The sequence below is a fragment of the Halichoerus grypus genome, chromosome 5 (assembly GCF_964656455.1).
Source record: "Halichoerus grypus chromosome 5, mHalGry1.hap1.1, whole genome shotgun sequence".
Taxonomy (NCBI): domain Eukaryota; kingdom Metazoa; phylum Chordata; class Mammalia; order Carnivora; family Phocidae; genus Halichoerus; species Halichoerus grypus.
In genome coordinates this window covers 183,087,211-183,114,637 of record NC_135716.1, presented here as the reverse complement: position 1 = coordinate 183,114,637, position 27,427 = coordinate 183,087,211, and the positions used below count along the sequence as shown (strand labels likewise).

Below are 27,427 nucleotides of genomic sequence, written 5' to 3'. Positions count from 1 at the left end.
GGAGCGAGACATGCCTGCCCCAGAGCTCAAGCGCTCCTGAGTCAGGAAAGGGGTGGGTTCCAAAAGCAAAGGACTCCTTCCAGTAGTATATACAAGTCTTTATAAAAGAATCGAAAGCTCAATAAATATGCCACTTTACACAGAGCCGAACCCAAGCCTGGGGTGGCCAGTGGGACTGGGAGGGAGGAAGGCCAGGCCGGGGGAACAAACATCCCAGCTGGGGCCAGATGAAGGGGGAGGTGGGAAGGGCCACCCTGGAGCCCAGCCCAGAAGACTGGAGCTGGTGACTTCAGGGAGCAGCGAGCAAGGGACCCTGGGGGGTGGACAGGTTAGTGAAGGTGGCCTTGTGGGGGTCCTGAGGAAGGACTGCAGCCTGGGCCTGGAGCTGAACACTCCTCCACTTCCATCCAGTCTGGCAAAGTGCAAATCAGGGGTCCTGCCCCCACGCTCTGGCTCCCGCGTGCGCAGGCAGCAGCTAGAGCGGGGACCGGGAGGCCCCAGGAGGCGTGCTGTCTGCTGTCTCGTGGTCAGTGGCACCCTGGGGGGCCTCCCTCTGCTCAGACCTCCCTGCAGGAGAGGGGAAGGGAGAGACAGTCCTTCCTTGGCTGACGCCACTCGGAGGGGCTCTGGCCACCCTCTCTGCCCCCCTGGAATCCTTAGGCCCCTTCCCCAGGGCCCACTGTAGACACTGTCAGGCAGGCTCTGGAGCAGGCCCCCATCCCCATCCCCTAATGCCACATGCTCCCAGCCACGAGAGTGCCCCCACCCATTCCTGAGGCTCAGCGCCCCCAATGCCAGCACCCCGGGCCACCGGCCCGCCACCCCAGGCCACTCACGAGGCAGTGAGCGTAGAGTTAAGCAGCAGGGTGGTCCTGATCCGGTACAGCTGGGCTAGCGTCAGCTTCCGGTGCTGGGCAGAGATCCCGGGGGGGGGCTGGGGCTGGACCCTGGGCAAGGCCCCCAAGGGCAGTTCTTTGCTCCTCCTGGCGGGCCTTTCAGGCTCCCCAGCCGGGCAGCTGGTTCTGCCCTCCGGCTCCAATGGCTCGGGGCCGCGGCCAGGGCTGGGTGTCCCCCGGCGAACCCAGCTGGGCCCAGCTTCCTGAGGGGAACCCTGAGTCCTCGTGCCGGGCACCGTAACGGCCAAGCAGAGTTCTGACAGACTGCGGCTGGGGGCTGGGGGCACTCCACAGGCAGTGGCCTGTGACAGCAGCTGGAGGAGGCTGGCCTCAGATCTGGACTTGAGCAGGTGGGGCAGGCGGGGCAGCAGTTGAACGGGGGTGCGGCGGCGGAGGCGGGGAGAGGGTGGGGGTGAAGGGGCTTGTGGCAAATCTGGGGGCCGGGGCACTGGCTCCGCCATAGGGGCTGGGGCCACGAAGTCCTGCAGGGAGGTGGGGGAGAGGGTGCCGTAGGCCGAGTCCATGGAGCAGGAGCGGCCGTCTGCCGGGCCCAGGGGCAGCAGCTCACTGGTGGGCGTGATGGAGGATGCAGTGGTGCTGACAGAGGTCTCGTCCGACTGGGAGCCGAAGGGGCCACCCTCAAACTCAGGAGAGGACAGCAGCTCCCCAGGCTCCACCACAACCAGGGCCAGGGTCTCGGTCGAGCCATCTGAGGCACTGTGGAGCCGGGAGGAGACCGTCAGCCCAGCCACGGAGGTGGCCTGGGGCAGCCCATGCCCGGCACGCAGAGGTCTATAGCCTCTGCCCTGCCCGAGCCTGAGGCTCAGAGCAGCATGTGGCCCACCAGCCGGACCTCCCACTCCTGGGCCCGTGACACAGATACCACGGTTGGCGGCCGGCCCCCCCCCACTGTACCCCCTCCAGCTGGCTAGCTTAAGGATCCTCAGCTCAGCTCTCCCCGCAGCCAGCACTAGAGGGTCAGAGTTGGCACTCAAGCTAAAAACCTTTTGCCATCCCTGCCTGGACTCTGGTGGGAGACAGAGCCGTCTCCCCCACACGGGGGTCACCGCATGACACCATTCAGAGGAAGGGGTGGGGGCTGGGCCCTGGCCAGTGTCAGGGGCCTCGGGGTCAGGAGTGCTGGGCCGGAGCAGCTGCCCTGCTCTGGCCGGCCGGGTGGGCCCCGGCGAGCATACCAGTGCTGGGAGCTGAGACTGGTGCTGCTCTTGCGCAGGATGGTGGGGGAGCTGGTGGCAGAAGTGCTACTCTCCCCCCCTTCCTCCTCTTCCTCCTCCTCGTCGTCTTCCTCCTCCTCCTCCTGCTCATCCTCCTCCTCCTCCAGGCTCTGCAGCTGCTGCTGGCCGCCGGGGTGCTCCTGGGCACGCAGCTGCTGCAGCTGGTTCTGCAGGTAGGGGACGGCGCTGTGGACAGCAGCCCCACCAGGGCACCCCGTCCGCCCGCCCGCCACTCGGCTCTCACCTGGGCATTGTAAATGGCGTCCACCCAGCCACGGCACAAAGCCTGGCCACTGGCCTGGAACGTGTAGGCGCCCACAGCACTGTGGAACTCATTCAGGTAGATGAGGAGAAAGGAGCCTGGTGAGGAGGGGCTCGCATCAGTGTCAGCTAGGACCAGAGCCCCTGCCCGCCACAGCCCCTGGCCAGGAGCAGGGCCAGGCTCCTCACCAGGGTCTCGCAGCTCTCGGCACACAATCTTGTCCACCAGCAGTGGTGGCCGGATGACCTTGGTCCTCTCAGCCTTCTTCACTGCCTTGGTCACCAAGAGTAGGTCCGTAAAGAGGAAGCAGTACACGTCCATCTGGAGGGGGGGGCAGCAAGGGGAGCAGGCGAGGCCAGGGATCAGGGCCAGGGTCCTGGGACCTCAGCCTGTCTGCTGTGACACCCTCTCTTGGGCTGGGCCCTGCACAAGCTCTTCCTTACTGCACTTTGGTGACGTCGCTGGGGGCACTCAGATTTTGTCAAACACCTTCCCTGCTCCCTGCCTCCCATGAACCTGAGAATAAAATTAAAATGAACAAAGGGGTGCCTGGGTGGCTCAGTTCGTTAAGCGTCTGCCTTCGGCTCAGGTCATGATCCTGGGGTCCTGGGATCCAGCCCCGCATTGGGCTCCCTGCTCAGCGCCGAGCCTGCTTCTCCCTCTGCCCCTTCACCTGCTCGTGCTCTCTCTCTCTCAAATAAATAAAATCTTTAAAAAAAATTAAAATGAAGAGCAAGATGGTATTCCTTCATGGAGCTATGTACTTGTAATTTATTTCAATAAGAAGTTTACATTAAAGAGAAAAAGGGAATTTATGATTTGTGATTTTAAAACCACAATTTGGGGGCACCTGGGTGGCTCAGTCAGTTAAGCATCCAACTCTTGGTTCTAGCTCAGGTCATGATCCCAGGGTCCTGAGATTGAGCCCCACATTGGGCTCTACGCTCAGTGTAAAGTCTGCTTCTCTCCCTCTCCCCCTCTCCCTGCTCGCATGCACTCTTTCTCTCTCTCTCAAATAAATAATCTTTAAAACCACAATTTGCAGGCTCTGGGTTATGCACCTGGGATTAATACCTCGGAAGCAAGGCTCTGGGCTGTTCCTGACTTGCTCTTGGAATGCACCCCCTCCCTCCCATCAGGAACCCTTATGGCACCAGCAAGTGGGCAAGCCCAGCTCCCCACCTGCTCTGCCCTTGCTGCCATATCTGTAAAGAGTAAACTGCAGGCAGATCTCAGCCCTCACATGACCACAAAGTCATTCCTTCTTGAACTGCCACCCAACTGACAGGGCAGCTGAGAACCACTAACTAGGGCCCAGAAGGTTCCCAGGAAAGGGTGGTCCAAATCCACAGGGCAGGAGGGGGTGGGGAAGGGGCCCTGGGGGTGGGTGGCCCCTAGAGTCACCTTGCTGTCCTTCCCCTCCTTCATCCTCAGGCTCCCCTCCAGCAGCAGCTGTCGTGTCTCCTCAGGGGAGGCGCCAGGGATGGGTGCTGTCAGGTCTAGGTGCAGAAACTCCTTCAGGAGCTGCCGATGGGTGTGGGGGGGGCCGGGGGGAGGATAGAGAGGTCAGGGTCTGACTCCCGTTCTCGGCTAGGCATCCTCAAGCGAGATTCCCAGCACAGCCCCGGTCTGCCAGTTTGGCCCTTCCTCCGTTCCAGCAGGGCCAGGGGTCCCCCACCTTGTCCACCTCGTCGTTGCTGCCCTCCACCACCTCGTAGGCGTCGATGCGGCTCCCCACGGCCGCCAGTCGCTGCCGCTCCTGCCGCTGCCGCATGCACGCGTTCACGTGGTGGATGAAGCGCTCCACCGAGTCGATCTGGGGACGGGGGCGGACGGCGGCGGGCTCAGGCCCAGGGTCTGCGAGGGGCCGCGAGCCGCGGAGGGACCCCGCCCGCCGGCACGGTTACCATGGTGACGACGGCCTCCTTGGCGCGCGGCTCGTCCGTCTTCCTCAGCACGGACTTGAGCAGCAGCGGGTACTTGGTGAGCCGCTGGTGGGGCTTGGCCAGCATGTCGTTCAGCTTCAGCCGTTGGCACTGCTGGTGCTTCTCGGCCCACTGCGGCGCAGGCGGGGGCGGGGCTCAGGGCATGCCCCGCCCCCGGCTCTAGGCCCCGCCCGCCGCGCACCTGCCGCCCGGGTGGGCCCACAGGCCCGCGCCCCCGCCCGCCCTCACCGTGACGTAGGCCCGGAAGAGCTCGTTGTCGCGCAGAAGGCCGCGCATGTACTCCATGCAGCCCTCCTCCTCCATGCAGTATCGGATGTAGGGCTTGAACAGGGAGCCGAACTGGCCCGGGACGGAACAGGCACGGTTACCGCGCGCTCCCCGCGACCAGCCCCGCGCCGGGAGCTTCACCAGCCCTGTCTTACTGCACTTTCGCGACCACCCCAGGGTGTGGCAAGTGTATCACCCCCGTGTCCAAACCGAACTCCCGCGAAAGTGACCGACCTCCGCCAGGTAGGAAGGGCAGATGGCCAGGTGGGGTTCAAACCCGGACGACCGACTCGGAATTCTTTGCCTCCGACCACCAGGGGTCGTGTGGGGCCACTGGCCGGGGGTGGGGGGGGAGGCTGGGGTGATGGGCATTTGGGATCGGCGCCCCAGCCCTGACTCAGTGTCCCCGCCGGTGTCCGGCCCGGCCCGTACCATCTTGAAGCCTCTGAGGAAGTCCCCGGGCTGCAGCAGCGCCCGCGTGCGCCGCGCCTTCTCCAGCACCGGCGCCATCACGCTGGCCCACAGTCCGCGGTGCAGCCGCGCGATCTCCGGGATGTTGCTGAACAGGCGTTCGGCCTCCACCTGAGCGGGGCGGGAGGTGCGCTCGGCCCCGCCCTCGGCCCCGCCCCACCGGTCCCTACCCTCTCATCAGCACGGGGGCCCTGGGCCTCGCCTCACCTCGCACAGCAGCCCCGACTCTTGCAGGTTCAGGAGGCAGCAGAGGAACAGCTGTGGGGACAGGGAGCACGGCAGCTGGGGGGTGTTCCTGTCCCGGCGCCCCACCCAGACTCTTTGGCTCCCCTCTACCCCCTCCCCCTCCCAGGAAACCCTGAAGCAGCCTGGGACAGAGACGGTTCACGCCTTCAGAAAAGGCCCAGCCTCCATGGCCCACCTGGGGGTCAGCCTGCCCTGTCCCCACCTGGAGGGAAATCTCTGGGAGACTGGCCTCGCAGTCACACCTGGAGCTCTCCCCTCCCTCTCTGCCCTGGCTCGGCCTCCGAGCTTCAACAAAGGGGTTTTCCTTGAACCCCAAGCCCAGGATAGGTACCCTCCCTAGGTTGAAGGATGGACACACACACACACACACACACACACACTCCGCCTCCACGTCCAGGGTGTGGCTGCTGGACACCTGGTACACAGCAGGTGTTCAGAAATAGTCACTGAATAAATAAGTGAAAGCATGAGCCTAGTGTTCATCCAGCCAACTCCGCACACTTGCCCCAAGTCCCCTGCAGGTGCCTGGCCTGTGGGAATCACCTGCTCCTCCTCCCTGGGGCGCAGCCCTTCTCCCTTTCCTCCCCCTGTTCCTTCTGCAAAGCCCCAAGCTCTGCTGGGCAGGTGGCTCTGGGCCAGGTGCGGTCCCACACTCACGTTGGTGATCACCCTCAGCTTCTTAATGTAGGAGGCCTCGGTGTGCAGGAGCTCCCACACCGCCTCCTGCTGGTGGGACTGCCTCCGGGTCAGCTTCTGCAGGAAGTGCAGGGGGTCGGCCAAGGGGTCCACAGTGTGCCCGGATGACCAGGGAGGGGGCGCGCAACCTTGCAGGCCACCTCCTTTTCCCGGTGGGAACACGAAGGTCCCCCAAGTTCTGGGCCCTCCTCTGCCACCAAAACAGCCAAGTGGCACACTGCATGTTCCTTGCCTCAGTTTCCCCACGTTGAGTTAATGATGACAGCAGCCTGGCAGGGCTGTCCCACAGAGCATCTGTCACTGGGTCCTTGCAAGGGCCCCATGAAATGGGGAGAAGCGTCCCCCTTTCCCTGACGGGGAGGGCGGGAGGGAGGGCTGCGGAGGTACCAACCTCATGCCCGTCAATGAGCTCCCGCCAGCTATCCTCCAGCCGCAGGCAGGCATCGTCCTCCTCTTCCTCCTCATCCCCCTCTTCCTCCCATGAGTCGTGGTCGAAGCGCAGCCTGCGGGGCAGCCGGGGCAGCCCGAAGAGGCCATAGGCGTGCAGCTTGCCCTCCAGCTGCTCCATCTTGTCCACCTCCTGGAAGGAGACCCGGGGTTGGGGTCAGGGGACAGGGCCAGCCAGCCGCCCCACCCCAGGGCCCCCCCGGGGACCACATACCCGGCCATAGGTGCTGGCACTGGGCCCCGAGCTGAAGAAGCCACTGAAGCGACTGGCTGCCCGGTTCTTCCAGCTGTCACTGCTGCCACTGGGCAGAGAACAGCCGGAAGGCGTGGGGGCCTCCTGGCCAGGGATGCTCGTCTCCCCCAGGAACTCCGACATGTTCTTTCGGCGGCGCCCAGGGGCCTGGCCGGCGAGGGTGATCAAGGCCAGGCCCACCCTGGCTCCCACAGCCCCACCCCACGGCAGGTTTCCTAGACCTCCGGCAAGCTTGCGATGTGGGAGGGTCTCTGCACCCCCACCCTGGGATGCCACCTCTTCTGAGATCCGTACCTGCTCTGGGGGCTGCAAGATCCAGGCACAGATGCACCTGGACTGCCCCCCCCCCCAGCCAGCCCCAAGCACCACACAGTCACCCGCATATTTAGATGCACTTTTGAGCACAGCTCCAAATGGATCCACAACACATACACACACACACACACACACACACACACACACACACACACACTCCTTGGGCACTAGCAGACTCTCTAAGACAAGACCCATTATCTTGGGGCCCCCTGTCCTCAGAGCCAGCCCTATTTCCCACAAGGGGAAATTAAAGCCCAAGAGAGGGGTGAGGGGCCCAGGTGACCTCCCCTCTAAGCCCCTCCCCACCCCCAGTCCTGACAGCGCCTCACCAGGATGTCTAGGCTCTCCCGGCGGCTCTGGGGGTCCACACGCTCCAAGGAGGGGGTCCCGGCCCTGGCTGGCCGCAGGATTGGCAGACTCAGGGACTTGGAGTCCTTCACTCCCTGCTCCACCTTCCCCTCGTCCCCTGGCTTGGCTGGGGCAGCATTGGGGGCAAGGAGAGATCCTCAGCTCCAGTGGAGAAGGGGACCACAGACCCCTCTCTCCTGAGGATCCAAACCAAGGCCTACCTGCCCTCCCCTGGGGCCCCGCCCCACCAGCACCTCTTGCCAGGGCCCAGCAGAGACACCTGTATGGTAATGAGCCTGCTCAGGGCCGTGGCCAATGGGAATCTGAGCATGGGAAGAAGCAGCCATCTCTGGGAGGCCAGCCAGGGCCCAGCCACCCTGCCTGCCAGGTTCGCTGCTCACCTTTGACCCGCAGGTAGTGTCCCCCGAACCGGTAGGCCTCAAAGGTGAGGGACAGGGGTGTGTTGGACTGGTCCAGGTAGATATCCACTTTGCCCAGGGCTATGCCCTTCCTTTCAAACACCGGCAGCAGCACCTCCCTGCCCGAGGACGGGAGGTGTATAGTTAGGGGGCATCATAGGAACCCCCAGCCTGGGCACAGCCCCAGCTCCACCCCACCTTACCGATGGTAAAGGGAGACGCCCACAGGGTCATACACAGGCACAAAGACATACAGGTGCACGCACCTGCAGAGGCTCACACACTCCTACACGTGTCCACACACAAGCCAGCATGCCCATGCCCTCACACTTGGGTGGCAGCACACCAGGGTAGACACTCACATGCCGGGCCAGATCCAGGAACTGAGTCATGCACACATGTATTGGAACACCTGGGGGGTCTGCCCATAGGTGGGAGACCTGCTCGCTCACAGGCCACCACACAGACATACACAGTCCTGTCTGCAGGAAGCCACACGTACACCCCGCACCACTCCCCCTGCCTCGGCCCCACCAAGCCCTACCCCAGCGACTTCTTCTTCATGGCCGGCACGATCTCTGTCTCAATGTCCACATTCAGGTCAAATTTCAGGGTGAAGCACTCCTTGCTTGGGTCCTGAAAGGGCACGGGTCTCTTAGCTTCTGCACCCCTTGTCTCTGACCCCCCCCACCCGGATCCAGAATGGAAACCCCAGCATGGGCCCAGCCTGCCTCTGTCCCAGGGAGGTCCCCTGTAACCCTCTTGCCCAAGGGAGGAGTTCTGTAGCATCTGCCACCTGGCTGAGTTGGGCAGTACTGGGCTGCAGGGCACGGTGGCCAGGGGTGACCCACTCACTCCAGACCCCATCCCTGGTCCTGGAGGTCAGAGCAGACAGGCCAGGCTTGGGGATGGAAAGGAAAGGGCCCAGGAAGGGCAGGGGCTGTCAGGAGCCCCCTTGACAACCTGGGGGCTCCTTACATCTGTGTGTCTCCTCCTTGCCTTCTTGGAGAGTTTCAGGCCTGTGCTCTTCCGGTCCCTGCAGGACAGAGGGCAGAGGTTAGAGGCATGGGTAGGCCCTCACCAGGTTGGGATGTGAATGGGCCCCAGCTGGCTGCCCACTCCTTGCTCACCCCAGGGTGACCAGGCAGGCCAGAGCCCACAAGGGTCTGTGCGCCCTCTGGTGGCCAACACGGGAGTCACACCCAGTGGTACCTAGTCGGGCGGAGTCTGACCCCACTGTGCTGGAGGCTGGCCCAGGCTGGGCAGCGTCCTCCAGGAATCAGGGCATCCATAGGGGCAGGGAGGGGTCTCTAGTCAGATCTTCAGAGGCCTCTGGTCCTGGATCTCAGATCAGAGTGTCTGCTTTGCCCACCTACCCTTTGCCATCCATAGAGCTTTCCTCTTCCTCCTCCAAGTCCACTGCAGGGCTGGTACGTGGGGGGCATGACCGGGTAGACACATTCCGGGCCAGGACAGAGCCTTTGGAGTAAAGTGGGAGGAAAGGTCAAGACTCCTCCCTCCCTGGCCCCCTTCTTAGCCTGCTACCAATCCTGGGATCCCCCTTCCCCAGAGGAGCTAGGGCCCTGCAGGTCTGTGAGGACCTGAAGGGGCAGTCGTTGCTTAGCATCTCTCCATCCCTAGACTCAAAAAGACACAAGCACCCTGGGATGACACCCCAGGTGATGCCCTGCCCCCAATACAAATCCACCTCTGTCCTCAGTTTACCCTTCTCTAAAATAGGGATAAGGAAACCCTACCTCTGGGATTGTTGCAGGAAGGGACAAAAGTCTATGGCTCTTTCTCTCAGGCTCCTCTCCCACACCACTGTGACCACACCCAAAGTCCCAGGGGGCCTTGGCAGAGAGGGAGAGTCCTTTTGTCCCTCTGACCAGCTAAAAACAGAGACAAAGGTTTGGCATTTCTGGCCAGGCTCGGATGCCTGTAAATCACCCCAGCACAGGCAGTTGGCAGCGGGGCCTGGGCCCGGTCCCTATTCAGCAGGAGGGGTTTCTTGTTCCTGAGACCAGTTCCTTGTGACCTGCCCACCCCCACCCTCACTGCTTCTGCTTGCTGGCAGCCTGGTTGGAGGATCTGCCCAGCAGTCCCCGGCCCTAAGGACAAGAAGAAAGGGGCCTTTTCCATGTTGGCCCCGGGCAAGAGGCAGGAGCAGCTCCGGCAGATGCAGACCCAGAACCTGGTAGAGCCAGGCCTGCTCTCGAGATGGAGCACAGTCCCCCAACTTCTTCTCTTATTAAAAAACTTGTAGCACAAACGGGGCCGCAACGTACTTGGGTTTCACTGTTTATAGCCCACTCCGGTCCTTCTGATGGCCCTGTCACAGCTCCGGCAGTTACCAAGACGCCGTGCCCCTACACAGGGAGTTTGGAGCTGCTCTGGGAACTTGAAGGGCCAGGCTGGGGTCCCTACCCACGCTCACCTTGGGGGGGCAGGTCAAAGCGGACATGCCCATCATAATGCATGACGCTGTGGAACTTGCTGTCACAGGCTTCACAGAGGTTGAGGGGTCCCCGGTGGTGCAGCTGTTGACAGTCAGCGTGGTGGCATACCTTGCGGGGAAGGAGGGACAGGTGGGTTGGGCTGGGCCCCACAGGGCCTCAGGCGGGCACAGCGGCAGCCGGGGCCGCTACAGTGCACAGGTGGGGTTCCTGGTCCCTCCCGAGGCTGCTCACTTCTCAACCCTCCATTCCCCACGGGGGGCCTCATGCTCCTTAATTCACTCTGTGGACGTTTCCCAAGCCCCACTATGTGTCCATTCTGAGGGATCCTCAGAGGAAAGCAGATCCCTGCCCTCGAAGAACACGGTGTGCAGGGGAGACTTCCAGGGAGGAACCACGAGGCAGCTGCTACCAGGGCCTCTTCCTGGGGTTCAGGAAGGAAGGGCACCCCAAAATGCTCAGGGCTGCTGTTTGGTTCGGCCAGCTCGGTGTCGGAACTGGCAAACCCTTCTTGTCTGCGCGCCCCCCCCCCACACCCTGGGCCCTAAGTTCTGTGACCTGTCTGGCCCCTGCATCCAACCTCGCATGGGGTGGAGGGTGTTGGGGGGACTTCGGGAAAGGCACTTACATCTGGGGCTAAGGCAGTGCCCCCCCAGGATTTACTGTATCCCCCTGTCGACATTCTCCCCCACCCCTGGGGATGACTGTCAGACCTTCTCCTCTGCCCTCTGGCTCCCGCAGCTCACCTCTAGCCCACTCTGCTTCCACTTTCCTTGTTGCTCCCCCACAGGCCCACCCACCTGTCCCCGCACTGGGAGGGCTTCACCCCGCTCCAGTCCAGCCGGCCTCCCAGTGACAGCGGACCGGCTGCCGGGGTGTGGAGCTGCTCAGTGCCCTCCCCCCTACACCATCAGGCTCCCTGTCCTTTGGCTCCCACGCCCTGCCCTGTTCTTCTCCACCTCCAGCTTCTCTCATCCCCTTTCAGCGAGACCCCATGAACAGGTCTCCATCCTGACCACTTCCTCGTTTCCCCTCCCAGTATTCGTTAGCGTATTTTCCCTGACTTTTCATTTTTAAATATTTCAGACCTACAGAAAATTGTAAGAACGGTACAGGACAGGGGCGCCTGGGTGGCTCAGTTGTTAAGCATCTGCCCTCAGCTCAGGTCATGAGCCCAGGGTCCTGGGATCGAGCCCCGCATCGGGCTCCCTGCTCCGCGGGAAGCCTGCTTCTCCCTCTCCCACTCCCCCTGCTTCTGCTCCCTCTCTCACTGTGTCTCTCTCTGTCAAATAAATAAATAAAATCTTAAAAAAAAAAAAAAAAAAAACGGGCGCCTGGGTGGCTCAGTCGGTTAAGCGGCTGCCTTCGGCTTAGGTCATGATCCCAGGGTCCTGGGATCGAGCCCCGCATCGGGCTCCCTGGTCGGCGGGAAGCCTGCTTCTCCCTCTCCCACTCCCCCTGCTTGTGTTCCCTCTCTCCTGTCTCTCTCTCTCTCTCTCTCTGTCAGATAAATAAATAAAATCTTTAAAAAAAAAAAAAAAAAGAATGGTACAGGACCTCCACACACCCTTCTAGCTTCTCCAATTGGGAACATTTCATTGCACTGGCCTTCCCTCTCATTTCCCCCTCCCCGGCGCAGAAGAACATGGCCATTCTCCTACAAAACCCCAATACAACTGTCACACTCGGGAAACTGAGCACTGATACATGATCTGTCCATAGTCTACGTCTGCATTTGCCCCACTGTCTGAACCACGGCCTTTCTAGATTTGTTTTCCCATACAGGAGCCTGTTCAAGATTCTCACACGCATTCGGTTGTGTCTGTTTATTCCCTTAAGGATGAGTTCTCTGCACGTTTTTGTTTTTTCCTTTCTGGACATCGACGTTTTTGAAGCGTTCAAGCCAGCGGTCTGGCAGAAAGCCCCTCCACGGGGATCTTCCTGGAGGTTCTTAGGTGGTTTCAGGCCGAGCATTTGGGCAGGGACATGACAGAGTGGACCACACCCTCCTCCGTGCGGCCAGCTGCTGGGTCACCTGGGGACCCCCTGTACTGTGTAAAGGTCCTTTTTCTCTTTGGGATGAATAAGTAGCCTGTGTGTGGGGGGGTACTTCGAGATACCCTGACCCCCAGCAATCTCACACTCCAGGGGTTTCACATCCACTGGTGATGTCTGCCTAAATCAAATATGACTACAATGGTTGCAACTGAAGATTTTCTACCTTAAAAAACCTTCTCTTCCCTCTCAGACCCTCTCCCACCATTTTCCCTTCCCATCCCCCCAACTCCCTCTTCTTGGGCCCCCAGTGACTGCCAAGTTTCTAAGTCCACCCACAGGACCCAGCCCTGACACAGGCGGTCTCTTTCACACCATCTTGTCCTCTGTGGGCCCCCAAACCCCATGCTCTGCTGTTTCCCCTGCAGCTCTCAGCTCCCCTCGCCCACTTCCTGCCTTCCTGCTCGTCTCCCCACCAGTGGCCCCCGCTCACCCCTGCTCACCCCTGCTCACCCCTGCTCACGATGATCTGCATCCCTCCATCCCATCCCTGACTCAGCTAGTCACATGACTCTACATGCTGAGGGCTCCCAGAGGTAAACTTTCAGGGAGGTCCTCACCCAGGACACCAGACCAACCTTCTCAATCCCCCCTTTGGATCCTAAGGAGCACCTCCGATTGCAAACGTCCACACGTGCGCTGCTGAACGCCCCATGCGGCTCCCTGAACTTCAGTCAATGGCAGTGCCTTGCCGTTGTGTGGGGGCATGGGGGTGAGCGGTGGCCCCCCAAAAAGACAGGTCACATCCTCACCCCCAGGACCTCAGAAAGTGACCTTATTTGGAAATAGGGTCATTGCAGATGCAATTAGTGAAGATGAGATCATGCTGGGGTCTGTAACGGTGTAGAGTGTGGAGCAATCCTACGAGCGGGGTCCTTACAAGAAGAGGAGGGACAAAGACAGGGACACACGTGTGGATGAGCGAAGCTGCCGCTATATTGTGTGGGTCTCCATATGTGCGAGAATAAACTTTCGTCCACCCAGTGGGTGCTCCGTGTTACGGCAGCCGCGGGGAAACAGATACATTAGGTCAAAATCCTTGGGGTCACCTCTGATCTTTCTGTTACACCCCCAGCCAGTGGGAAAGTGCTGGTGGCCCTCCCTTCAATAGCTGTAGCTTCAACCCGGCCATGCCCGCTGGCCCACTGCTGCCCCCTGGCCTCCGTCGCGGTCACCTCTCAGCCCATCACGACAATGACCTCATAACTGATCTCCCTGTTTCCACACTTTCCCTGCAATCATTTGCTCTCCACGAGCAGCCAGAGTGGCCCCTGCTCACTACGCTCAATGGCTTCCCGTCTCACTCCAGGAAAAGCTAAAGTCCCGTGTGGTGACCGTGGGGGGGCCTCCTGCCCTGCCCCGCCATCCAGGCTCACTCCGCGCCACCCACCACCCCCGTGTCCCCAACATGCTGCTTCCGAACCCCAGCATCTGCTGCTCCCTCCTCGGCCTGGAATGCTCTTCCCCAGACACAGAAATGACAGACCTGTACTCTAAAGTCACTCACTGCCCCTTCACACTCCCCGTCCCCTAAGCGCCCTGTCTGCCAGGGAGCAGTCTGCCTGCTTCTCTGCTGCCTCCACCCCTCGCCAGCCACGGGAGGATGGCGATGCTGGTCTGTCCCACTCACTGCCCTATCTCCAGTCCTAGCAGCTCAGAGAATACTTGTTTCATTCATTAATTAGGGCGACGGAGGGTCGCTGGAGAGTTTTGGGATGGGGAGAGCCCAATGAGAGATTTTCAAGGTGACAGACGGGGTGAGGACGGGCAGCCTAGAGACAGCAGAGGAAGGAGTCAAAGGGAGGAAGAGGAAGGCGGCTGAAAAAGTCTGATTTCGATTTATAACCTGATCACTGTGTGCCTGGGGGCTGTGCTGAGGGCCCCTTGGCTGTGACCACCCCTATTTTATAGAAGAGGAAAGAGAGACTCAGGGAGGTTTCAAGTAACTTGTTGAAGGTCACAGCCAGTGCAGCCAGGACCCGAACCCAGTGCTTTGTAGCTCCAGCTCCTAGATTTCCAGCACATTCATGGGTAGCTGAAAAGGGAGAGAGGAGCAGGGGAGGCTGGCCTCGGGGCAGCCTGGGGGGGGGGGGGCAGCTATAGAGACGAGGGAAGCAATCATAGTTTGATGCTCACTGTTTGGGCTCCTGTGTCCCCCTAATCCTCCATCAGACAGAAAAAACCCCACAAAACCCACAAACACATGGGCACAGAAATGACAGCAGGCAGGGGGCAGACTGAGCGCTGGGCGGGTGGCAGTGGACATGATGGCCCAGATGCCCGGTGGCAGCCTGAGTGCCAGGTGCTCCCCACTTCCATACCCTCCTCAAATGGTCTTCCAGTGTGTTCTTGGGGCTTTGGGCAGGGGGTGAGGGGTGCTGTTTCTATCCTCACTTAATCTACTCCTAAATAGTGTGAAAACTGCTATCCTCGGCCACCGCTCTGCCTGCCCGCACCGTGGCGTCCCCGGGGCACTGCTGATAGAAGTCAGCACTGGCTTTGCAGATTCTAGAACTGCTCCCACCCCTCCAAGCTGCAAGCATCTCCTCTTGACAATGAACCTGGGGAAGGCGCCCACCGCATTTCAGCCCCTTCTTCCCAGGAGCCCCACGGTCTGCCAGCTAGGCAGCCATCCCCCGCCTCTGCAGCCAGCCTGGTCCAGGCACCCCCTCCCACTCCTTCCAGGCCTCTTGTGATTTCCCAGACAGCTTCACTTTGCTGGTGCCAAGTTTGGCACAGAGTGGTGGGGCTACCGCCCTTCGGGTCACGCAGGCCCTAGTCGCATGGGGGGCGGGGGGTGACATGCAGGAGCCATGCTAGGCTGGAAGGGTCCTGCAGAGGGCCTCTGGGACCTTTCCAGCCCAAGTCCCTGGTTCTCTGCCACAATCCTATTTTTAAACCAATCCACCATACAGACAACAGATTTTTACACAAAGATTCACTCCTGATAGCAGATTCAGCATTCAACAAATATTTATTGAGCACCTACTATGTGCCCACCTGTGAAGGTACTACTGGTCTCCCTTGAGACACTCGGGAACATTCATTTCCCAGCACCGTAGTGGGCTCTGGTGAATACCACCACAGCTCCTCCTATTATTACTAATATAATATTGTTACTGATGATGATGATGATGATGATGATGATGATGGTGATGATGATGGGAGCCTGCGCCCGGCCTGTGGCTGACCTCCTCTGCTTCCAACCTCCCAGCAGCCCCCACGCTCACCAACAGCAGGGGCATGTGAGGGTCAGGCCCAGGATCTGAACCAGGTAGGTGTTTCTTCACTTAACTCAACAGGTCTGTTGACAATGAACTTCCAGGAACCCCCACCCCCACCCCAAGAACCACAAGCCTAACTGGGGGGCTCAGGCTGCGGTGGGCACAGCCCCCTTGCTCTGAGTCTACTCCCCCACCCCTTCTCATACCTCCTTCCCCAGACTGCAGGGTCTCCACAGCTCCCTTCAGGAGCGAGGGTTTAAACCAGGGCAGTCCCTTCCCAAAGCCAGATTCTGGGACCTTCTCTCAGACCAAGGTGCCTACTACTCTCCACCTTCTCGTTGCCCACCATGGCCACCCTCTGAGGGCAGCAGCACCCCTGCCAGTGGGGGAGGACCAGCGGGGTCCAGGGGAAAAGTTCCCAGGGCTCAGCCCAAAGAGAGGAGAGCCCCCAGGATGGAACAGCCAGATCACCCCTACAGGCAGCGAATGGACCCCAACTTTACAAATAACAGAGGGGGTCCTTTAGGGAACACGGCCAAGGCTGCCCCCCATGGGGATGGGGCCCCCGAAGTCAGACTTCCCCACTCACACTAGGGCTGGGGCCAGAGGCCGGAGCAGCGGGTTGTGGGCAGGGCCCGGACAGAGGAAGGAAAGAGAGAGGGGGCCCCAGCGCAGGGCCTGGGACCCACAGGTGTGTCCGGAGGCAGCCCCAGACACAAAAGGCTAAGGGCTGGCGGGCCACCGCCGCCGCCCGGCCCCCTCGGTCGCGGGGTGGGGAAGCATACGGCGGGGCCGGCACTGGCGCGCCCCCCCCGGCCCCCCGCCCCCCGCGCCTCGTACCTGGCCTTCACCGTCGCGGGCGCGACCCCCCGCTCGGCAGGGCAGCCCCGGGCCCGGCCTGGAGGCCGCGCGGCGCCCGGAGACGCCGGGGCCCGTCCCCATGGCGGCCGGAGGAAGCGGCGGTCTGCGCCGCCCGCCGGACAAAGCGCGGGGCTCCGCTTCCTGCCATTGTGCGGCCGCGCCCGCCCCCGGCCGAGCGCGCCGGGACCCCGGGGCCCCCGCCCGCCAGGTCCCCGCCCGCCTGCGCCACCTCGGGGCGGCTCCGCGGCGCCCCCAGCGAGCTCCCTGCAACACCCCTCGGTCCCCTCGACTGCGGAAGCCAGACCCCGGCCCAGCCCCGCGGGCGCCGGGCTCTGCCCAGCCCCCCACCCCACCCCCAACGCCGACGTCTGGGGCGCAAAGGCCCCTCCCTGCAGCCCCGGAGACCCCGTCTCTGAGCCTCAGGCCCCGGACCCCTTCTCCGGCTCCCAAGGGAGCTCCCTGAACGCTGGTGGCAGAAGGGGGGCGGGGGGTGGAGGACCAGGACTGGGGCACATTCCCATCCGGATCCTCGGACCCCTGCTCTGCGTCCTGTCCCAGGGACACCTGTCTCTGCTCTGACCTCCAACCGCCCGGGCCGCCCCTCCAGCGCTCAGAGGCCCTCCTGAGTGTCACCCTAGCGCCCGCCCACAGTCCTGGAGACCCGGCCTCAGAGCCTGAGCGCGGGGGACCCTGCTCCCACTGCCCAGGCCAGCGGTGGAGGCCGAGGAACGGAGGGCGCCGGGTGACGACAGGTGGAGGCAGCGGGCGATAGGCAGGCATGTTGGTGGAAAGGGCGGAGAGGGTAGTCCTTTGGGAGCCCCCGGGAGTTGCGTGAGAAGGAGCGTCAGGAAAACCCCAAAGCCCAACTCGGCTTTCCCCCAGATTCCGAGGTCTCTGCTGCTCCAGGCTGGGTCCCTTCCGCCTGTCCCACCGCCGGGGGCGCTCATCGAAGCCCGAGAGGGGAGGCTTGGGGAGTGGTGGTGGGGTCCTCGCTGTAGCTTGTCAAGGAGCTTTTGCACTCATTCCCAAGAGGTGGGGGCGGGCGCTACGACCCCCATTCCTTTCTGGGGGGCAAAGTGACATGAAAGACCACAGGCAGGACTGAAACCCAGACTTCTGACTCTGGTGTTCTGGAATGGCCTCCTTGGTACCCCGTCTCAGTAACTATGGGGCTGCGGGGGGGCGGGGGGGGCGGGGCATGATGTCGTCAGCTCACCCATCCCCTAGACAGCTCCTCCTCCTGGTGCAGTGGGGAAAGAAGGAGGGGTCTCCGAAGACAGCTCTGAGGAGGCAGCAAGCAGTTTACTCCAGCCCAGAGGTTTCAGGGGCCGCCTCCACTCCCAAAGCCCAAGCCATCCACTGTCCACACCACAGGCAGATCTTCTGAAAACTAAAACCCGATCATGTCACTCCCCACTTAAAACCCTCCAGTGGCTTAGAATAGAATCCCACCATGCCTGGCTCCTACCTCCCCTCCTGCAAGGTCCCTCATGGTGATCTCCAAGCTGGCCTTGCCTTCCCGGCTATGACTCACCAAGCCCAGCCCCTGCACCTCTGCGTTCTCGGACTAGAACACCACGTGCCCCTCATCTTGCAAGAGCTGGCACTGGACCCCCACTTCAATGCCACCTCGTCAACGAGGCATTTACCTCCTCTCAAAAGAAGTAGCCCCTTGCATCCCTCATTCTCAATCCTCTTAAATTGAATTTCCTCCCAAGCATCTAAAACTACTTGAAATTGTTTTACTTCTTTGTTCACTTCTTGATTATCACTCCTCCCTGCTAGGATGTCCTCTCCAGAGGCTAGGGGCCTTGGCTGTCTGGCCCACACTGCGTCCTCCACACCGAGAACAGCTCTGGCCCACGGCAGCTGCTCAGCGTACACTAGATGAGAACGGATGGATGAAGGCAGAGGAAGGGTCTTCATGCCAGAGAAGGCCACGAGGGCAGGGAAGGTCTTGGCCTGGATGTCCCTTCCTGCTGCCGATGATCAACAAAGCCTTCCCAACCGTCTGAACACAGGTTCTCTTCTGCCTCCTAGCATCCGTGACCTTGGGCCTGCTGGCCTGGCCGGGCAGTCGCTACCACAGAACTCTGTCCTCGCCGCCCCACAGGCTGACAGCTGAGCACTCCCAAGTGCCAGCCCTGTGCCAGGGGTTTGGGGCAGCAAATCCTGTTCACTCTCTCTAAGACTCTAAGGAAGGGGCGCCTGGGTGCCTCAGTCATTAAGCGTCTGCCTCCGGCTCAGATCATGGTCCCAGGGTCCTGGGATCGAGCCCCGCATCGGGCTCCCTGCTCTGTGGGAAGCCTGCTTCTCCCTCTCCCACTCCCCCTGCTTGTGTTCCCTCTCTCGATGACTCTGTCAAATAAATAAATAAAATCTTTAAAAAAAAAAAAAAAAAGACCCTAAGGAAGAGATACTGTTACCATCTCGTTACCAGATGAAGAAGCTGAGGCTTGGGAAAGTTAAGTGGCTTGCCCCAAAGTTACCAGCCGGCAAGTGGGGAGACGGATGCCTGGGCTTCGGACCAGTACCCGTGTGCCTCAGGCACAGGTGGGGGCATGAAGACCAGCTAAGTGGTGCTTTGACAGCAGAGCCCTGAGGTCCAGCCCCCTGGGGACAGGGCAGATCCCAAAGCCAGTTTAGGGGGATCCCAGGCCAGCCTGGGGTTACCAGGTCACATGAAGCAGAAACCATGGGGGCTGGACCAGGCAGGTCACCAGAGGTCACCTGAGTGATCAGGCCCTGGCCATCCCCAAGTCATGCTGCTGTCTGCATCCTTCAGCCAAGGCAGAGGGCTGCTCCTTAGAGGACCAGGGCCCTAATGCCCCAGGGCCAAGAGTGCAGGGTCAGGGTCAAGGACTGCAGAGCACGGGGAAGAAAGGAGCCCCTAGCCCTTGCACCAGGAGAGGGAGAAGGCCTCAGCAGTCTCCTGGGTCCCCCCCACCTCTTCTATGGAAGGGAGTGGAAATAGCCCATGTGCAAGACAGAGGTCCCAACCCCTGGCTCCCTGGGGAGGGGGCCCCTCTTCAGCCCAGCCCCAGCTCCAGGCTCATGAGTCAGGACTGGCTTGTTGAAACTGATACCCAGAAACCAGATGCTGGGACTGATGAATAATAGAGTCTCCAAGGCAGGAGCCCCCATCCATTCCCCCCCTAGCACCATCTCCCCAACCCCAGAAAAGCAGAGGACTGTGGGCGGTCGGGCCCCTACAACATGTTGGGGACCCGGCCTGGTCTTTGGTGGGACAGAGGAATTCCTCGTCCAGGAGGAGAGACCACAGGTCTGGGTCCAGGTCCCTGTGCTGCTCACAGCTGACCAACCTGGAGCACCTTGGCTAGAGGGACAGGACTGCCCAGAAGCTCCCCATCCGGGCTAAGCTCCCCTGGGAGCCTACTGGCCCCAAGGCCCCATCTGGCACCTTGGAAATCCAGGGGCGGAGGCTGCAGGTTTGAGCAGGTTGGCCAGGGTGGGGCCAGCTCTGCCAGGCTGCTCTCCTAGCTCCAAACAGCCCATCTCGCCCCTCCCTTCCCCCAGGGCTAGGCCTCACTCCCTTGGATTCTGGGGCCCACCTGGAGGCAGAGCCTGCCTTAAGGCCCTGCCCTGTGCTGGGCCCATGGCAGGACTGTAGAGAACCTCTCTGCAGGCCAGGCTAACTACACAGGCCCCAGAAGTCAGCAAGGCCCCTACCACCCCTGGGCGTGGTCCAGCTAGGACCCAGTGCTAAGGAGAGAGGTAAAGGCTGTGGTCAGTGGACTTCACCTCCTGCCCAGTCCCCGCACGAAGGTGCCAGATCCTGGAGTCCAAGATCCTGACACCTCTCTCTCCAGCGTAGTATAGAAGGTTCCTTGGGAGGGGATGAGGGAGGAGGCACATGCCTGGGCTACAGAAGACCTGCTTCTGGGCCCCACCTACCCCTGTCCTTATCCATCTGTGCAAAGGAGGCACTGGGCAGTTCTCTAGAATATTTTACCTAGGGATGGCCTCTGGGCCCTAATGTGTGCCTGGACCCTGGCAAAGGGACAGAATAAGAGTAAAATCCTCCTAGAGCCCCGCAAACCTGGGGAAGGTTTCTTTGGAATTTGTAGGACCCAGGGCCCCCTCGGCCTCCATTTCCGCGTCTTTGATTTAGGCAAGCCCGGGCCTCTCCAGGTTCTTGGGTCCTCTCCCCTCCCCCAAGCGGGTCCTGGCCGGCGCAGACTGCCTGAGGCTCAGACTCGCGCGCCCCCTGCCGGCCTCGAGACGACTTTCCGCCTGGGACCAACTCCCGGACGCCCAGCTCAGGCAGGGTCGCCGGAGCCTCCCAGCCACCCGGCGCCATGGCCCCTCCAGGATCTTCTCGCCCCGCCAACAATCCTCACGCCGGGGCTGGGTCCCCATAGGCTCCAAACGGCCATAGCGCCGAGCCAACCCCACCCTAGAGTCACTGGGGCGGGGCGGGAGCTTGAGCCCATTCCACCCTCAAGTAAATGGAGGCAGAGCCAGTGGAGCCCATCGATACCCGCCCGCAGCCCTAGGACTGCGTGGGACCCTCTACTCCCGGTTTTGTCCACTAATTCGGGGGCAGTCTTGGAGCCCGGACCCACAGCCGTCCCGATCCCAGCCCCGTCTCGTCCCCAGCTTCCCCGTGAGACTCACCTTAGGGACATGGGTGAGAGCAGTTTCCTCCCCTGTGGCTGGGGCTCTGGCCAAGGTTGCCAAAGCCTCGGGGGGGGGGGGCGCGCGCAGAGCCAGGGGGACCGGAGCCGCGGGGCGGGCTCAGTCGGCGCAGCGCCGGCGGGGGGCGCGGGACGTAGGGGAATTACGGTAGGCCGGCGCGGGCGCTACCACCTGGGCGGGCCGGGACGTACCATCGGAGCGCCCGGCTGGCAAGGGGGAGCGCTGGGAGCCGGGGAAGGGCCGGGCGCCGGAGCCCGCGGCCCTGGGGGCGGCAGGAAGCGCGGCGGGCGCTTGGGGGTAATCTAGGGTCCGGGCTGCGGGGCCGGGGGGGAGGGATCGTCACTGTCCCCGAGGGTGCTGGCCCTTTGCAGATGTGCTGAAAGTTCGAAGTCCCTAGGCTTTAACCTGGGCTTGAAGACAGGAGCTCGCCCGTCCCCGGCGACGGCCCGTGGCAGGAAGCTGCCTTAGCCGAAGAGAGGAGCCCCTGGGCGGGGGGGGGAGGGGGGGAGGGTCCGGGCGGAGGGACCCGCAGGCCGAGCCCGGCCCGGGAATCGCCCCAAGCCAGGCTCGCTTCCGCTGGATTCTGAACCGTGCCCTCCAGGGCGTCTGAAAAACGGGCCCGCCTATCTCCGTGCCCCCTCTTTGCCCCTAGCCCATGCCTGGCGTGGCTGGAAAAGGGGCCATTCCGCCCTTCGGTGGTCCCGGGTTCTCTCTCCCGCCGCCCACGTTCAGAGTAACTCTGCCCTGGGCACAGGGGTGCGGCGAGTGTATGGGGATACAAGAGGCTCGCAGGAGGAGTCAGGCAGCAGGCCCCAAGCACGCCTCCCGCCTTCCCTAATTACCACACGGGGTGAGGTGGGTGCGGCGGGAAGGGCCCCTAGGGCCTGGGGCGGGCCTGGGGCTCAGGCCCACCTGCATTTTCCCAAATCTAGATCCCCCTCCCCCATGCCCCTCACCAGGCGGGGGGCCTTGGGGCTGCCGGTTCTCCCTCTTTGGCAGCGCTGACCTCCCGGGGGCTGGGTCCACTCAAGGACAGCTCATCTTGGCCATAACGCATGTGGTGGATCCTCTGTCCCTGCCTCCTGGGCCGGGCACCCCATGCCGTCACCTGCTCCCCCCCCCATTACTTAGCCACAGCCCAGGAGTTCCTCCAGCTTCTCTGGTCCTGTCACTTCCTCCAGCTGCAGACCAGACTGCCACCTGTCTACAGCTGACCAGCAGCTGAAAGTCACCTCCAGAAATCCCCAGAATCTGGCCATTCTCAAGGACACCCTGGCCTCCCACCTCTCACCCCCAAAGCCTTGCCAGAGAGAATAGGTGACTCCCTCTCCCATTATTCACTACATCCTGCCCATTCTTTCCCCACAAGGATCTCAGATCCGCCCCTTCCTCTGCCCTGTGTCCACTGGTCTTCATCTGGCCACCCCTCCCCTAGACACACCTCCCCCTGACTCATCCCTGCCACCTCACAACCTACAGTGAAACTGGAAAGGAACTCCACTCTCTCTGCTGGAACACCGCTAGGAATGGGGTGCGCACAAACACCAAATCTCTGCATGACAATAAACAAATTTACGTAAAAACAAAAGGAATGGGGTGCTCACGACCTGTACACTGGGGCACAACTTCAGCTGTTGGAAGCTCCCCCTCCTGCCAGGGCCCTTGGAGCCAAGCAGAAAAATTCACCTCCCTTTCCTCCTGACAGATCCTTAGAACCGGGGGACTCTGGGGACAGACAGATTTGGTGTGAGTCCTGGCCTTGCAGTGGCAAGTCATTTACCTCCCTGCTCCTTGGTGTCCTATCACCAAAGTGGAGATGCGGAGATGGGGTAGTCCCTACTGCGAAGGATGGGGGTGAGGACAAGTAGAGTTTCCTGTGGGGAGGCAGGAATGAACGGTGGCTGCTGGAATCATTACCTTTGAGGATGATGCCCTGAGGGTCCCATCTCCAGGATAAATACCCTTGAGTTGTCACTTGCCTCAAATGTGATGGGCCAGTGTCCCCTGGGCCAGTGTCAGCCCTCCTCCATGTCCCCTTGTGACCTGGGGTGCTCTGCACAGACTCTGATCAGAGCACCTGGCTCAAGGGGGGCCCTCAAGGAGCTGGGGAGTCCAGACACCATCTGTCCTGTGGGTCGATAGCCACTGTCTCACCACCTGGCCCTCCATGAGGGAGGGGCCGAACACTTCCTTCATCTCCCTGCTTCCCAAGACTCCAGGCTCTACCCGCCCTGGCAACAGGACAGATGTGCCATAAACATTTGCCATGCTGGGTAGGGTTGCTGGGGTCTGGGATGGAACCTGGGGAGGTCTCGGGTCTTAGGGAGGGGAAGGAGGGCACACCCAAAGCCGAGGGGTTTCTCTCCCCCTCCACAGGAGATGAACAGCCAGGATTCTCTTGAACACCTACATCATGCCCCACTCCATGCTAAGCACTGCACATCTGAGCCCTGTTTTAATCCTTCCCACAACTCAAGAAGCCTCAGCTTGCAGATGAAGAAACTGAGGTCAGAGAGGTGTAGTGATTTGCCCAGGGTTGCACAGCTGGAAAGGAGTAGGCTTTGACCCTGGAGTTCACAGGTGTAGGCTACTCTACACATCTTCATCCTGAGGAGGGGCAGGGATACAACTTCTCTCCTGCGGTCTCCAAGGCCCTGACCTCCGGGTGCTCCCTGTCCAGCTCTGCCGCCCCCCTCCCCTTTCCCTGGCCCAGCTCCCTCTTAGAGCCCCAGCATGCCTCCCTGCTCACTCAGCTCCTCATTCCTCGGGACGTCAGCAGCCTCCTCCAGGAGCCTGTCCCCCAGAACAAACTCCAGGGCAGGAGGCGGGGGTGAGGGGGTGGGGGGGGACGGCTGCTTCATCTCAGAAGCCCCAGCACCCATAAGAGGCTAAAACAAAGCCTGGGGACCAGTTGGGCAAGCCCACGGCCTGACTTCTCCCCTCCTCCCCGGGGAGCTAGGATGTCCGCTCCAGGAGGCCCTGGGCCTAGAACCGGGCCTGGCACAACAGACGCTAAAAGCTGATTTGGTGAACGCATGAATGACGTCATCTCCTTAAAAAAGCTAGTCATATCCTGCTAGCCTTCTGAGCAGGGCTTGGAGGAGCGAGAACGAGGCTCTTGATCCCCCTCCAGATCCAGCTCTGCTAGTCATGCCGAGCAAGGTGGGCAAGCTCTCTCCTCTCCGGGCCCCGTTTTCATCACGTCATGTGAGAATAAGGCCTTCCTCGGGACGTCTCCGTGGGCTCAGTGAGACAAGCATGAGGGCCTAATGCCCCACCTGGTGCACAAGGCTGTTTGGTCAGTGGTGGTGGTTATCACCATCAAGGACATTCTTTGTTCCTCTTTGTCACCAAAGTAGGATGTCATTTGCCTCCTCTCCTCTCACTCTGCTCCAGCCAACTCGACCCCTGGACAGGACAAGCCTCCTGCCCGTGTATCCTGCCCCTGCACCTGAGTCTGTGGCAGTCCCCCCTTCCCGGACCAGCCCTGCCTGCCACTCTGCCTCTCCATATTTTCACCTCCACCGGAGGCCACCTTCTCCGGGACGTCCGCCCTCACTGGCCCCCCGGCCTCTCATCACTCAGACATCCCTGTCCCCAAAGTGAGTCTGCCATTTGTCCTAACACAGGTCCCACCGGGGACAGGACTTGGACTCTCCCCCTGCAGGCTGGGCGACCCTCTGGCCCATGTCAGTCACGCTGAGTTCCAGGCAGGCCAGGGCTGGGCTGGAGCTAGGACCTGGAGCCTGCGGAAGGCCCACACTCGCTGAGAGGGGCTCGCCACTCGGGGACCTCCCACCCTTGCCCCTGCCTGTGGCACCTTGGGGGCCTGGCCCAGGAGCAGCTGCCTGCAGGAAGGGCCCCCGGCAGGATGTATGTTGGGGGCTGCTGAGGCCAGTTTGTTGCCAGGAGCCCCCATCTGGGAGAGAGGCAACCAGCCAACACCAGAGCCCCAATGCCAGGCACCAGCCGTGCCAGCACGTTGAGTCTGACATCACAGCCACCCCCTTGCCCGGTGACCACGGCAACTGAAAGCCTCCCCCTCCTGTCCCCGCCCCCAGAACAGTCCTCCATGTTCCTTCTAACCTGGTCTTCCTGTACAGAATGTATGAGCGTGTGTCTGGGCGGAGGGGGGTGGGAGGGGGAGCTGGGGGGTGGGAGGGTGGCATTTTTAATTTCCTGCGGCTGGCAGAGCTGAGCTTCACGGCGGTTCGGAACACAGGCTCTGACATTACACGGATCTGGGCTCTGGGTTCCAATCCCAGCTCCACCACATCCCAGCGATGAGCCACTAGCTCCCTGAGCCTCAGTTTCTTCATCGATAAGTAAGAATACTGACAGGACACATCTCCAAAGGCCAGAGGGAAGAGACGCGGAGTCCTCAGCTCCCAGGCCTGACCCAGTAAGTGCTGGCTGTTTGCATCACGGTCACTCAAAGGCATGCTGGAAGGGGCCACACTTGGGTTCAAGCCCTGGCTTGGTCCCTCATGAGCTGTGGGGCCTCAGCCAAGTCACAGGACCTCTCTGAACCTTGGTCTCTTCATCTGGGAAACGGGGCACCCAGGCCTTCCCAGCAGAGCGGCAACCAGCAGCACATAGGGACAGAGAGAGAGCACACGGCACCAAGCCTGGCGCATTATGGGCAGAATCTCCGGGCAATGATATTTATCGTTCTCCCTCTTGTTCTGCCCCGCTCCCGGCTCCCGGGCCCTGGCCCTTCAGGACCAGATGTCCCTTCTTCCCTTTGTCATTCCACGGCACAGTCACTCTCACCAACTCCCTAAGTGTCCCCAACCCATGCCCAGGCCTGACAAGTGGCCCAGTGCTGCAGGAAGGGTACCAGCTAGGCACTGGAGTGAAACCTCGGGGCGGGGGGGGTCCTTTCCCTTCCCGGGTCTCAGCTTTCTCATCCGTAACATGGGGCCACAGCACAGCTCCTATCATCTCAGCGTGGCTGCCAAGGACTGCAGTGCAGGAAAGGGCTTTGGGGCACCCCTCCTCCCCCAGCTTGCGGAAGTCCCCTCCATTTTGCTGTTTCTGAGCCAAGGGCAGCCCCTCTGCCTCCTAAACCAGCCACCCTGCGGCCCAACCCACCCTTGAACCCAGATGACACTGTGGCCGGGCCAGCTGCACCCTTGCCAGGGCCCTGTGGGTATCCACGCCTGGAGAGAGAGAGGGTTAGAGCCCTGTCCCCTCTGCTCCCAGCAACCCAGGCCCTCCAGCCTCCCTACCTTGGCTGCACGCCCCTTGTCCATGCAGTCTGGGTTCTGACAGCGCAGTCCTTTCTCCTCCGCCAGGCTCTGGTCGTCTGCAGAGGAGAGAAGCAGAGGGTTATCAGTCGGGTGGGGCCCAGGGAGGCTGCGCCCCAGGCGGGGGCACCCAGGCGGCCCTGGGGCCCCAGTGGCCTCCAGACTAGAGGATGGGTGGAGCTGTCTCCTCAATCCTCCCTTCAAAGGAGGTCAGTGTCCCTTTCTCTTTTAAATGCCAACTTATCTGCACGGGAATCTGTTTGCAGAGTCCTTTTCTTGTTGCAGTTCCCCAGGGAAATTATCCAGATTCCGCGGGGAGAAAACGTCTTTGGAAATAAGCTGCTCCCTCCCTCTGTCCCACTAGTGGGGGGCGGGGGTAGCTCAGTGACCTTGCGGGGCTCCAGACTTCCTGGGGGATCCCCGCAGGGCTGCCCGGTCCGCGATCCCTTCTTACCCCTGCCCTCCACATCACAGCCTCTGTGGATGGACTCCTCCTCAAAGGCCCGGGGTGTCTCCTTTCCCCACGGTCCATCTTTGACCCAGAATTTGGCCCCCTCCTAGCTACCTCTCTTCCTAGGGGCTGGGGCGCAGCAGCAGAGGGGGGCAGGGAAGGGGCAGAGAGGCTGCCTGCCCCAGCCAGCGTGCAGGGCCAGGGGAAGGGGTGCTGCTGAAGCGGGCCGCAACCTGGGGGCAGAGTTTGGACCCCCACCGCCCTGATTTCGAGGCTGGCGTCCACCTCCCACCTTGAGCGGGCCTTCCCCAGAGCAGGGGAAGGAGCGCGCCCTGGTCCCCCCACGGCTCCCCCCGCCCGGCCCGCCGGCGCGCGGCGCCCCCCGCCCTCGCCCCTCCTCGAGCCGGCGCGGAGGCAGCCCGACCGGCAGGCCTGCACGGCGGAGCCGGGCCGGGGCCCCGCACTCACCCATGGAGGAGGCGCCGAGCGGCCGGGGACGCGGGCGGGGCGGGGGGCGCCGCGGGCCGGCCGGCGGGGCGGGCGACGGCGGCGGGGGGCGGGCGCCAGCCGGGTGCCGGGGAACAGGCCGGAGCGCCGCCGCCGCGGGACCCTCGGCGGCCGGAGGCGGGGCGGGGCAGGTGGGCGGCGGGAGGAGCCCGACGGGAGGCCCC

At 61.9% G+C, this 27,427-nt stretch overlaps 1 protein-coding gene across 7 annotated transcripts; it reads right to left on the bottom strand.

The window, feature by feature from the left end:
- Positions 1-83: 83 nt before the first annotated feature.
- PLEKHG5 (pleckstrin homology and RhoGEF domain containing G5) lies at positions 84-27,328 on the bottom strand. Of its 7 annotated transcripts, none has more exons than XM_036064551.2 (22): positions 27,225-27,326; positions 26,288-26,364; positions 10,239-10,368; positions 9,178-9,280; positions 8,780-8,837; positions 8,346-8,437; positions 7,784-7,920; positions 7,364-7,509; positions 6,681-6,866; positions 6,411-6,599; positions 5,981-6,076; positions 5,285-5,335; positions 5,039-5,188; positions 4,568-4,678; positions 4,301-4,450; positions 4,072-4,209; positions 3,798-3,917; positions 2,582-2,714; positions 2,376-2,491; positions 2,093-2,298; positions 837-1,613; positions 84-567 (listed from the first exon to the last, which is right to left on the bottom strand). In XM_036064551.2, the coding sequence occupies exons 1-22, from the start codon at positions 27,226-27,228 to the stop codon at positions 558-560; spliced, it is 3,180 nt and encodes a 1,059-aa protein (XP_035920444.1). In that variant the 5' UTR covers positions 27,229-27,326; the 3' UTR covers positions 84-557. The 7 variants fall into 7 exon arrangements, with proteins under 7 accessions (XP_035920444.1, XP_035920445.1, XP_035920446.1 ...); XM_036064552.2 differs by lacking the exon at positions 27,225-27,326 and adding an exon at positions 26,760-27,026; XM_036064553.2 differs by lacking the exon at positions 27,225-27,326 and adding an exon at positions 17,614-17,787.
- Between the last annotated feature and the right edge of the window lie 99 nt (positions 27,329-27,427).